At 55.8% G+C, this 12,675-nt stretch overlaps 3 protein-coding genes across 3 annotated transcripts in view; 2 read left to right on the forward strand and 1 right to left on the reverse strand.

The window, feature by feature from the left end:
* Positions 1–3,584, forward strand: part of NUCB1 (nucleobindin 1) — a 10,632-nt gene extending 7,048 nt beyond the window's left edge. The window contains exons 9-13 of the mRNA XM_006014936.3: positions 41–133; positions 331–420; positions 677–847; positions 1,469–1,580; positions 1,843–3,584. Coding sequence (XP_006014998.1) covers positions 41–133; positions 331–420; positions 677–847; positions 1,469–1,580; positions 1,843–1,970 — 594 coding nt within the window. The 3' untranslated portion in view covers positions 1,971–3,584. The remainder of the gene's footprint in view (positions 1–40; positions 134–330; positions 421–676; positions 848–1,468; positions 1,581–1,842) is intronic.
* Positions 3,585–6,700: 3,116 nt separating this feature from the next.
* Positions 6,701–12,647, reverse strand: PPP1R15A (protein phosphatase 1 regulatory subunit 15A). The gene is made up of 3 exons (XM_006014937.3): positions 10,957–12,647; positions 8,489–9,682; positions 6,701–7,635 (listed from the first exon to the last, which is right to left on the reverse strand). Exons 2-3 carry the CDS (start codon positions 9,665–9,667, stop codon positions 7,216–7,218), a joined length of 1,599 nt encoding a protein of 532 aa, XP_006014999.1. The 5' UTR covers positions 9,668–9,682; positions 10,957–12,647; the 3' UTR covers positions 6,701–7,215.
* Positions 9,689–12,675, forward strand: part of PLEKHA4 (pleckstrin homology domain containing A4) — a 21,941-nt gene continuing 18,954 nt past the window's right edge. Inside the window, exon 1 of the mRNA XM_025192312.1 lies at positions 9,689–10,526. Within this exon, the coding sequence (XP_025048097.1) occupies positions 10,283–10,526 (244 nt within the window). The 5' untranslated portion in view covers positions 9,689–10,282. The remainder of the gene's footprint in view (positions 10,527–12,675) is intronic.

The raw sequence follows: 12,675 nt of genomic DNA on the forward strand, positions 1-12,675 counted from the left end.
TGGCCCGTCCCCTTCCCCCCCCCCCCCCCCTGCACCCCAGCTGGAGAAAGTCTATGACCCCCGGAACGAGGAGGATGACATGCTGGAGATGGAGGAGGAGCGTCTGCGCATGCGGGAGCACGTCATGAAGAATGTGAGTGTCTCTCTGGTGGTCTCGCAGTGCCCCCATAGGGTAGGGAGAGGTCCCTGGGCATTGCCTACTGCTGGGACCCCAGGATGGTGTGGGGGGGGACCTAGATAGGGGTTGCACAGGCCGTGTAGATGTTTTTGGAGGGGTCATCATCCCTGATGTCTTGCCCTCCCCCTTGTCTGCCCCCCTTCTCCCCCCAGGTGGACATGAACAAAGACCGGCTAGTGACACTGGAGGAGTTTCTGAAGTCCACTGAGAAAAAGGAATTCAATGAAGCCGGGGGCTGGGAGGTGAGTGGGGGTGGGCGGTGGAAGGAGGCAGAAGCAGAGATCAAATGGTGAGACAGGACGCTTGGGTTCTATCCCCAGCTCCGGGAGGGGAGTGGGGGCTGGTGGGTTAGGGCAGGGAGAGCCACGAGCAAGGATGCCTGGGTTCTCTTCCAGCTCTGGGAACAAAGGAGTTTGGTTGGGCACTGTAAAGGGTCAGTCTGGGCCTGGCTTTTGTGGGTCAGGGTTCCAATCTAGACTCTCTCCCCACTCCATCCAGACGGTGGATGAGACCCAGGTGTACTCCGAAGCAGAACTCAAGCGCTTTGAGGCAGAGCTTGCAGCCCAGGAGGCCGAACTGAGCCGGCGGGCAGAGCAGCTGCGGCGCCAGCACCAGGACCTGGCTGAGCAGCAGGTCCAGCTTGATGCCCAGAAGAAGGAGTACCAGCATGTAAGCTGGGAGGCCTCTCTCACCCTTGTCTTCCCCATTCTGGGACCCCCTGCCCCTTGGGCTCCTGTCAGCTTCTGCCCACCCCTCCCCTCTTTGGAAGATGGGAACTGTTTGGAAGCAGGGGGGCTGAGTGCATGGGGGGACTTCCCTCCTTTGGCGGTAGGAGGGGGAACAGCAGGGTGTAGGGGGTAGGCATTGAGAGGTAGATCCCTGTGAAGATATGAGAAGGGAGAAGTGTGAGGAAGCAGGGCTGAGGTGTGGAATAGAGCTATGTGATGGAAAGGGCAGGGCTGAGATGTCAGGTGGAGCTATGGGGTAGAAGGGGTGGGGCCGAGCTGTGGGAGGGGGAGAGGCTCAGCCCTGGGGGACTCTCCCTGAGATTTGGTGGACAGGCTCACACCCACATGGACCCTTTTGTAGAGAGAGAGAGAATCCCACTCACCCTCTGTACAAGGAGGAGGAGCTGTAGGATGAACAGGTAGATGCTGCCCCTACATACCTACACCTCTGATTCTGGGTTCTTGGCCCCCCCCCATATCGGGTGCAGGGCCAGGGGCTGGACAGGGTGTTTGGCTTGGAATTAACACCTGCCCGGCTCCCTTTTCCCACCTTTTCCCCCAGGCTGTGTTGCAGATGGAGCAGAGGAAAAACCAGCAAGCAGAGGCACCAGTGCCTGCTGGGGCAGGAGGAGAGCTGAAATTCCAGCCCCAGCCCCCACATGTTGCTCAAGCTGGTAAGATGGGGTTCAGGATGCCTGGGTTTTCCCAGCTCTGGGAGGAGAGCAGGGTTTGGTAGGTTAGAGTCGGAGGGACTGGGAGCCAAGACACCTGAGTTCTCCCCCAGCTCTGGGAGGGTAGTAGAGTCTGGTGGGATAGAGTTGGCTGATCAAATGGGAGGGGAGGTGTGTGTACCAGGGGTTGGGAGCAAGAGGGAGGGACAGTAGTTAAGTCTAGTCAGTCTGAGCCACTATCACCTGTCTCTGGTTCCCTATCCAGATCCGCCTGTGCCTGCCCAGTCTGCAGTCCCAGTTGACACCCTGGCCCACGCCCCCGAGCAGAACCAGGTGGAGCCTGCCCAGAACCAGCCACAGCAGCCGCCTCAGCCTGAAGTCCAGATCCAGTAAACAGCACCCTCTGTGAGAGTCAGAAATGGGAGAAGCTGCCTGTGGCCCTGCTCCCGCTCTGCAGTGGGGCACATCTGTGAACTGAACCCTACTGAGGCGGCAGCACCCCCATTAGAGAATCCAGAGCTGGGTTATGGCTCTTGCAGTCCCCTCTTCTGGTCCTGGGGGGTGACATTTGAGTCATGGCTTCCCTTTTAATGGGAAACTTTGAGCTGGCTCTGGGGATTTGCCTTGTAATGTGGAGGGAGGGGGCACTGGTATTAAGGTGCCCCCACCTTCCTGCCCCTTGTTGCTGCATTGCATTCTGGGTAGTCCCATTCATTCTTCAACTCCCCACCCTGGGAGCTAGCCTGGCATCAGGAGTGTGGGTGCACTGCATTTTGGGAACTCTCAGCTGCCAGTGCTCTTCTCCTGACTCCTCCCTTGGATATATTTGCATTGCAAATTAACTAGGGGGGGAGTTGCAGTGCATTGTGGGTAAGCATAGACTTTCCCTCCCTCCCCCAGTATTTGCAAGCCAGTGGTAAAAGCTGGCTTGATAGTGGTTGGGGTGTCCTGCAGTGCATTATGGGTAACTCATCCATCTACTGTACCCCTTCTTTCTCCTGCATTTCTTAGCACAGGGCTACTCTGTTTGACTGGCCCCCAACACCCACCACCTTTGTGTTGCTTTAGTGGGGCAATGTTAGCTCCTAATAATGGGCTGTGGGAGGCAGTCCTGGGGTCTAGCAAGGAAGGGGAGGAGGTAGCTTGGCCTTGACCTGTCTACCTGAAGCTGGGTCCCCTACACATTTCAGAGGCAGTAGCTACTGTGACCAGCCCAGGGCTCTGGCTCTTCTGCGCAAGGGCCTAACACTGCCCCCTTCCTCCCTCACCACGGGAACCCTTCATTTTCCCCCTACATCTCCCCTCCTGCCACTCAGTCCCGTAGAGTCCTGGATCTCTGCCGCCCAAAGTGATGAAATCCAGAGCCCTCTAAAACCGGGTAGGGTGGGTCCCCTGAGTGTCTAGCACCCCTTGAAATCAGGGCTGATCTTTTAATTGGGGGGTCTAATCTTTGCCCCCTGCTCTGTCTTCCCCACAAACCCTTAGGGCCCCCCTCTCATCTTCATTGTCACCCCAGGGGCTGTGTCCCACCCATTCTCCCCACTCAAAAACCCTGCCCCATTCTTCCTACAGTCTGGGGTGAGTTTGGTCTCTTCTGAGACCCCCGTTCCATCCAAAATGCGGTATTAACCCCAATGAAAACAAATTCTATAAGGGAAGGATCTTTGCTTGCAAGGGGGGTACACAGGATTTTGGGGGTGGCAGCTGAGCAGTGAAAAGCAGGTTGCATTAAGGGAGTCTTTCAGGGGTGGGAGTGGAAGAGCCTCAGCCCTGGGAGAGTCTCCCTGGCTCAGTTTTGGGGTACAGGCTCACACCTACATGGGCCCTTTGTGGATAGAGAATCCCATTCACCCTTTGTACAAGCCAGGAAGGTTAATGACTTTAGATGGAGTCAGTGATTTTGAATGGATTGCCAGCTTCTGCTCCCAGTCCCCTTTCCCCTCTCCAAAATCTCAGCTGTGTCCCATCTCAGCCCAAAACCTAATAGAAAGTTAAATTAAGGCCTCAGCCTGTCTCTGCCTCTTATTTTTGGCTCCCCAGGGAGGGGATGGGAACAGGTTTGGCTTCAGCCTACTGAGGCTCCCAGAGTAAGGAAACTGTGTTGACACAGTTGACAGCTGTGTTTGTTTGTTGTGTGGGGGAGGCCCTTGGGAGCAAGGGGAGCTGTGGGAGGGATTTTGGGGTGTGGAAATAATGCCTTGTTGGGTGAGGGGCACTGGAAAAGGTTGGGAGGGGACTTGGTTCAACAGGGCCAGCCTGAGGGGGAGCGGTGTCAGTCCAGTGTTGCCCTTGGCATCCAGGGGAAAAGTTTCACAGTGAGACCCAGCACCCAGGGGTCTGAACCACCTTGAATTCAGAGGAGAAACCATGCCTGGGAGGGAGTTTTGCCCCTACCCTTGGTGAGGGACATTTAAATACTGGAATACCCCCCTTCCTCCCAGTGGTGGATTTTTAGTTCCCTGATAGCATTGTGCTCAAGGGGAAGCAACCCCTAATCCCTCTTGAGGGACACCTAGGGTCCATCCCTGCTCAGGCAGGGGAGGGAATGGGGTCTAGTGGGGTTAAAGGTGGGGGGTGCTGGAAGCCAGGACTCCTGGGTTTCATTTTGGCTGTAGGAGGGACCAGGTGACATGCAGGGGACTGGTTGGCAGGAAGCTGCAGTGCTAAAGTAAGGGTGTGGGAGGGTTTGTGAGAGGATACTGGGGTGTTTAAGGGGCCAGGGAGGCCTACCCCAGGGTCAGGAAGAGTTGGGTACCTGACTAGGGCAATGGGGATGGAGAGGGAGGGATCAGCACAGCTCCCCCGGGGCAAGCCAGAGCAACCCCCAATAGAATCAGGTCATCCCAGGATCCCTGAAGTCAAGCCCCCCCCCACACACACACACACACACCCCCTGCAGGGAGGTGAAAGAAAAGGCATCAATAATGAGCACCCTGGCTCAGTCACTGGGCATTCAGCCAAGCACCACCCAGCCTAGGGGGCAGTTAATGCCCCAAAGAACATTCATGCTACAGGTGTTTTGCCCCCAACATTGGTGGGGACTCTGAGGCCCAAGAAGCAATAAACAAGGAGAGTAAAAGAACCCTGGTGTTCTGGCTCCCAGCCCCTCTACTCTAACCCCCGAGCCCCTGCTCCTACTCAGACCTGGGATACAACCCAGTCATCCTGGCTCCCAGCCTACCTGCTCTAACCCACCAAACCCCACTGTCCTGAAGACAGAGCCCAGGAGTCCTGGGTTCTTAATAGGTTTAAAAGGCTGCTGTAAACACTGCTGGGCCTTTCACCTCTTCCCGATTCTTTCATGCATTACTCGGATGAAGGGACATGCTGTCCTGTCTGCTTGGGGCCTACCTCAAGTGTGCCAGGCCAGTTCCTCCACCACCCTGTGAGGTTCTGGCTGCATTTCTCCCTGCACCATTTCTTTTACACACTCCCATCCATGGCCTCACCAAGCAGGGGTGACTGGTGCCTCCTGAGTCGGGGGGGGGGCACAATTTGTGGGTGGGCTAAAAGCCCCAAATCCACTCCTATACTTCTGTGCTGTGACTTGGTGTTGCCCCCCGCAACGCGGCACTGGTGAGCATGGTAAAAATCCCCCCCCACTTTGGCAGCCAATCTGGTGGCAGGGAGGGGGCATGTGCCCCCCATGACCCCTCTACCAGTTGCCTGAGCCATCTAAGACCTGGCATGTCCTGGTCACCTTCCTTCTGGCTCTGGCCAAACTCTCCATCTACCAGCTAGGAAGGAGGCTCTGGCTGGGGGAAGAACCTGGGCTACTGTGGGGCCATCTTCTTCCCACTCTTCCACTCACACCCCTGGGCAGAGTTTCACTGAGTGGCATCCACAGGTCCCTTGGACTTGTTCAAGGGGCAGTGGGTGCTGGCTGGTGTGCTCTGCTCAGTGTCTCTCATCCCCCACAAAGTGCTTGTTATCAACCTTTACTCCTGTTCCCATCCCTGTTTTCTCATGTTGTCCTCTGGATTTGCTTGTTATATATCTGGGCATTGGGGATGATCTAGGCATAGCTCTGCCTGTGTTCTGCTATGGGGATTTCCCTGGCTTCTGGGCTTTGCTGGTTGCTCCCCTTGCCTTCCCCTCTGCTACGTGTGTCCGGGAATTTTTAAGCCTTCCTCAGAGGCATTGGATGTTGGCTACAGCCAAGGCTGGAGATTATGACTGGGCTGTGCCAATGCTTCTGCTGGGATTTCAAACTGGAGGTTCCTGGCTACAGGGTCTTGCCCCTCTGCTCAGGGTCAAACTGATCACTGTAATTGGGGTTGGGAAGGAATTATACTGTGTGGTTGGATTGGTGCAGACTAGGAGGGGAGGGGGCAGTTGGCCTCCCTCTACTTGGCATCTGTGAAGCATATGCATTAACCGTTCTACAGAAGCAGGATGTTGGCTGCTGTGGTCCCTGCTTAATCTGTGGCAGGTTAGGGTGTTATGTTTTGTGTTATGTCAGGGTCGATGGTAGCTTTAAGGTTATTTGTATAGGAAGGTTTGGATAGGGAGTATCCTGCCTCAAGCAGGGGTTGGACTAGATAACCTCTGGAGGCCCCTTCCAGGTCTGCTTCTCTCTGATCCTATGATTCTAGTGACATCCATAACTGAGGGAGGCTTTTAGTCTTCCTTGATTTCCATAGGCCCACCACCGCTTTGCATAACAAATAGGCTTGTTTGGCTGGAGGGGGAGGAAGGCTATGAACCTGTGGTTCTCAAGCTTTTTTAGGCTCAAGGTACTCCTCCAGAAATGTCAGCTCTTAGTTTTCACTTGTTTTTTGACTACAGCAATGAAAAAATACTACAGCAATTCTCCTGCAAAGAACTCAGAAAGACCACAACAGGTCAGCTTCTTTGTGACATGAGATTCCTGTTTGAAATCTTTGGCTTTATCTTGTGAATGAGATGCAGGTGTTTTCTTATCTAACAGTGCTCCATATGGTGCATCACCCTTAGATGGATCTCACAGCACTGTGTTTGAGAATTATTTCTTATAAACAGTCTCACTGCCTCCCTAGTTTTCTTTAGACCCAAGAAAATTCATGGCAGATATAATTCAATGTGGTAGCTTATCCCAGGCTCTGGGATGTGGGACTTTGAAGTAGTGACAAGAACCAGAACAATTGAAATAGGAGCTTTTTATTCACCAGGTCTGGAGCAGTAGAAACATGAGATATAATATCTAAGCAGCAGGTCAGTGCTTTGGACAAATAAATACAAGTAAAAAAACCCAACCCTTTAAAGTGGGTCATTTTCACACATTTATCAAAATTCTTTTTGTCCAGTTCCCTCTGGGGGTGAGCAGCTGGGATGAACCCAAGGGCTCAGAAATATCTTCACACACACACACATGCATGCACAATTGGAGCTTATCTGGTTCAGATGCAACTGCAGCTGGGCAGTGCCACTGAGAACAGCTGTTTATAATGCCAGGCTGGATCCAGCTCAGTATTCTGTCTTGTAGCTATCTGCTCTGTTGAGGTAGGTGTCTGGATCCTGCCTTGTGTATTGGAGGGGTGAGGCAGGACCCAGGAGTCCTGGCTCCTCGAAGGAGATGGAGTCAGTTGTGGAAAAGTTGGGTTGGAGAATCAGTTGCTAGGGGAATGGACCCCACAAGGTGGGGAGGGGAATGTGTGTCCTATCCCAGTCTACTGTTCCGGATGCCTAGGTCCTCTTCTCCAGACGAGAGGGATGGGCACCTCCCTGTTCTCCCCTCCTGAATACCTGGGTTCTCTCTTCCTGTGGAGCAGAGTGGAAGGGACGTGGCCTGCTGGTCCCACATGCCTGGATTCTCTGTTGCAGTGGAGCAGGATGGAAAGGATATAGCTTGGTTCTCCTGGATGCCTGGGTTCTCAGTGGCCTTATGGATCCTCCTCCAGGCTTTGGCACGGTGTCCTGGCTCCAGGCAGGGCCCTAAGACAACTTCTGCCTGTTCGATGCGTTGGCGGAAGCGGCACCGATCCCGGGCCAGCTCTTCCCAAGGCCCACAGCGGGCGGCGCGGCTAGCGAAGTCCCAGACTATCAGAGGGTGCACTGTAACTACAGGGCAGAAGCGAACCTGAGAGGAGAAACAAAGGAGGTGAGATGGATGCAGAGACCCTGCTGCTCCCCTCCCCTCAGCCTGGAACTAGTGACTCCTAGCGGGGAAGTGCCCATGCCCTATTCCCCACCCCCAACCCTTGAAGCAGATACGGCCAGAGTCTCGGGTGGATGATGAACTCTCCTTCTGCCTTTCGCAACCTAGCAATACAACCCAGGAGTCCTGGCTCCCAGCCCCCACTACTCTGACCCACCTGACCCCACTTCCCCCACCCCTCCAGAGCTGGACTAGAACCCAGGCATCTGGTTCCTGCCCCATCCCACCTGCTTTAAGCCAAAATTCATTCCTACATGCTTCTGCTGGAACCAGACTGGACACCTGGGTTCCTTTGCGCAGGCTGCACTGGGAGGGGAGGTGGAGGGAAAGTTCCGGCCCCAGGCATGGGGGTGGGGCTGGCAGGGGCCCTGCAGGTGGGGAGTGAGGGACAACAGTGGGGTCAGAGGAGCCCAGGGCTGGGGGGCTATGGGTCAGGAGTGAAAAGCACTGGGGGAGGGGGGCTGCATGCTGTGACTGAATTGTGTGTGGGGCTGGGGGGGCCTTTCAGTGGGAAGGCCCTGCAGATTAAGCTAGACAGGGGCTGCACCAGGGGCTGAATTGTTTGCATTTCACTCCATTGCACCTGCCATCTCCTGGGGAAAATCAGGGGCATCTGATGTTGTCCCCTGAAACTGCCCAGTGGCAACAGGGCCTGCAGCTAGGGATGAAAAAGAACCCAGAAGTCCTGGCTCCGAAACAGCCCCCCACACATCATTAGACCCCACTCTCCTCCCAGAACAGTGATGGAACCCAGGTATCCGGGCTCCCAACTCACCTTCTTGGCAGCCCGGTTGCCCTCCTGGTCACATGCTGTCTCAGTCATCACTGGGTCCTCAGCTCTCCTAGATCCTGGCTCACAATAGTGAGGGGCCACCTTGCGGAGGCTCTCCCATCTTCTCATAGGCCAGGGGCTCTGGAAGGCACAGGCTGTCCCAGCCTCCAAGCTGTGTGCCATGCCTAGGTGGGAGACCTGGTCCTGGTTCTGTGGCCAGCAGGAGTCTGGAGCTGCCTTGGGGCCCCTGCTGCTTGTGGAACAGCGGAGAGGGTTGGAGGGGTCATGCCCACAGCTCAGAGATCTCCACAGCTCCTCATTTTCTGAGTCAGCTTCCTCTTCCTCCTCTGTGTCACTCCAACCTGAGTCACTCCCTCCATCTTCTTCCTCCCCATCATCCTCCTCTGAGGGGCAGTAGAACAAGGAGAGGACCAGCGAGCTCTTGGCGATGGGTTCCTTATCCTTTGTTCCATTCAGCAAGGAGATGGTGGCATCTCCTTCACCACCCTTGAGGGCCTCTTTGGATGCCCCACCCATCCCAGGATGTTCCCCATCTTCCTGGGAATGCTGGGGATTTTCCAGAAGTTGCTTCTGGACTTCTCTAGAATCTTCCAACCTCTCCAAATGTTTGTCTGTCTCCTGGAAGCCAGTGGCTTCTTCTCTGGCCAGCATACTGCCTTCTCCGGCATCTTCCAGATGTTTATTCATCTCCTGGAAGCTGGTGGCTTCTTCTCTGCCTGGCACAGTGCCTTCTCCACTGTTCTCCAGATGTTTGTCTGTCTCCTGGCAGCTAAGGGCAGCTCCCGGAGTATCATCACATTTCTCCAGGTTTTCCCAGAGCTTCTGTCCCTTTCCAGAGGTGGGATCCAGAGCAGGGGGCCTTTGTAACCTCCCCTCCCTGCCTGTTGGCCCAGAGCAGGCAGGAAGGAAGCTCTCCTTCGTTTTCCTCATCATCCTCATGGTAGCAGGGAACAGATGCCAGGCACTCAGCCACCTTTTCAGCAGGCACAGGAGGACTTTAGCTGTCATGGTGAGCCTGCCAGCCACGGTGGGTCTGCACGAGAGGCTACCTGGGTCCGGGAAGGCATCGTGGACCATCTGGGCACAGTGGGTCACTGTGGGGCAGTGGTTGACGAATGGAAGGGTTGCGTTGCAGGTCACAACAGTTGAGTTGGGGGTCATGACGGCTCTCTTGGTCTGGAATGGATGGAGGAGGGGTGAGAATTTAGGTCATTGGGCTCCAGGAAGTGGGGAGTGCTCCTTTGTGAGGGGAAAGGCAGAAAGGGTGCTAGGCCTTGCCCCACAGGAGAGCAGGGAAATCACACCAGACCCTACTTCCCTCCCACAGGTGGGGAGGGAACCCAGGTGTCCTGGCTGCCAGCCTGCCTGTCCCTGTACTTGGTACCATCTGTTGGCTCTCTTGAACCTCCTTTCCCCCTCCTCCACACAGACTCACCCTTTCTGTCAGTTCACAACATGACAAGGAGAGACATGGGGGGTGGGGAGTGGGGGGCCTGGACACCTGGGTTCTATCCCAGCTTGCAAGGGAGCAGAACCTGGGAGGGATGGGGGGGGGGGAGGAATGGGGGATTAGGAGCTAGGATGCCTGGGCTCCCTTCCAGCTTGGGAAGGGGAGTGGGGTCTGGTGGGCTCAAGCAGGGGGCTGGGAGCCAGGATGCCTGGGTTCTCTCTCGCTCTCCCAGTTCTAGAAAGAGGGGTGGGGGCTGGAGAGTGGGTGGGAGGGGTGCTGGGATGGCTGGGGTCTCTCAGGTCTGGAAGTGGCAGGGTTAGAACAAGATGGCTGGGAGCCAGGATGCCTGGGTTGTTTCCCGCTTTCTCTCTCAAAGTTTCCTATTATGGCCTGGCAAGGCGGTCAGGCTCGGGGCGTTCCCGCCCTGGCAAGACTACACAAGTCCCTCTGGAATGCCGGCTACACCCCACTCCGGAAGTGGGGGGCTCCCATACACACCCCCTAGTGCACCGCTGCGGCCAGGCTCCTGCGAGAAGCCGGGGGGCAGGAAGAGACTGGCTTTCCTGACAGGTTTGAGCCATCCTGTGGGGTGGGCGGGTGCAGGGGTATATCTTGGGGGTGCTGCACCCCCATTCTGAGGTGATGGGTGGGGGGACCCCAGGTGGTGAGAGAGGGTACTCTGGCTGTAATGTCGACTGGGGAGACCCCACAACAGGCCAGGAGGCAACCTCTTAAATGGTGGGGTCCCCAGAAGCATGTGGAAGTGCACCATGAGTTTCTACACCCCTAGACTGCACTGCCTGCAAAAACCCCAATATGGGGCCAATCCAGAGGGTGGGGGGTCACTATAGGGGTGCAGAAAGAGGTGGGGAGTGGGGCACCCCATTGGCTATAGGGGGCAAGCTATAGGGGAACAGTCCCAGATCAGGGCAAATATGGGGCAACAAGGAGGGGCTGGGGGCCGCTTTGGGGGCGGGGTGTTGCGCAGAGAGACGCTTACCGGGGCTCAGCCGGTGGCCACGGCGCTCCAGCAGCAGGCGGCGGGACGAGGGCGCGGGCGCGGGCCGGGCTCCAGGTGCTCCATACTGCGTCTGTACTCGGTGCCTGCAGAAGGGTCGGTGCCCGCCGGCCCGGCCCGGCCCGCACATATAGAGCCGGGTGACGTCAGGCGCGACGTCACGAAAGGAGTCACACACGGCCCCGGGCGGAGGGGGGACAACAGCGCGGTCTCCATAGCAACGGCCCAGCCTCTGCCCCGCCTCACGGCAGCGCGCCTCACCGCACAACCCCACAGCAACACCACAGCACACAACCCTGACATCCCCACCCCACAAGACAATATACCACCCACTACACGACACAACATCAGCACATAGCCCCACACAACACCCTCCACACAGACCCACAGCATGGCACAACTCCACAACAACACACAACTCTGACAGGTATACAGCCCCACATCGCACGGCCCAAGCCCAGGACAACACCACACAATGCACACTTACAGCAACACAATCTCAGCACATACCCACTCCACACAACGCCCACAATGCAGCACCATATGGCACCGTGCAACGCAATGCAACCCTACAACACAATGGGACACAACCTCACAACACCATACAACCCACATAGAACAACACAACACCACCCCACACAGCCCAGCACAACCTTACAGCAGCATAGCATCCACAACAGCACCATGCAACCCCAGCACATACACAGTGCCATAGAGCAGCACAACGCCTATATGGACGCATACACAGCCCTAGATAGTGCAACACACACAGCAGAGTACACATAACACACACAAAACAACACAACACAACACTGGCATATAACTACACTGTAGCACCACACACCTCTTGACACCCATACACATATGGCTCGGCACCCCTCAACACAACCCTGCAGTAACAACCCCAGCATGTACACAATCCTACATGGTAAACTACAACTCCACAGGAGCATGCACAACAGTGCTGGCACGCATACAATTGGACAGTAACACCTTATACAGCACAGTGCAGCACAACTCCACAGCAGTTCCCCACACAGCACAGTACCAACACATATGTAGTTCCCCACGCAGCCCAACACACACATACCAGCAGCCTGAAAGTACAGTCCAACTATACAACCCAAAACAACATCCATTGTGTAATAACACAGGCATCACACCGCCCTGCAATGATGCACTCCCACAAAGTGTGGAATAAACACAATCTTTCACAACAAGACTGCAACCTCACATGGAATGAACTCATGCCCAGTGGAGCACATCCACAACCCACGTCTCATACTCACACTGAGTACACAAAGTGAATCATCATCCTGCCCCATTCCAGAGAGCAGAAACACAACAACACAAATTACACAACAGCATTCAGGCAGGTCCTGGAATACAGTACAAAGTGCCATGTGGGATTGACACAAACACACTGCAAGGCAGCACACAATGCAACAGGCAGTAATCCCATGATACACAACACATCACGAGGCCACACACACAGCACTGTGTATATGAGCCAGGATGCCTGGGTTCTCTCCCAGCCCTGGGAGGGGAGTAGAAACCCAATGGGTTGGGCAGGGGGCTGGAAGCCATGATGCTGGAGTCCAATCTAGTCTTGGGAGTACAGATTGAGGCCAGTGGGGAGTTCCCAAAGGGATTCCCCAGTTGGGGGGTGAAGGGTCCAGGACTTCCCCTGACCCCCCCCCC

Source organism: Alligator sinensis, unplaced genomic scaffold (genome assembly GCF_000455745.1).
Source record: "Alligator sinensis unplaced genomic scaffold, ASM45574v1 scaffold647_2, whole genome shotgun sequence".
Taxonomy (NCBI): domain Eukaryota; kingdom Metazoa; phylum Chordata; order Crocodylia; family Alligatoridae; genus Alligator; species Alligator sinensis.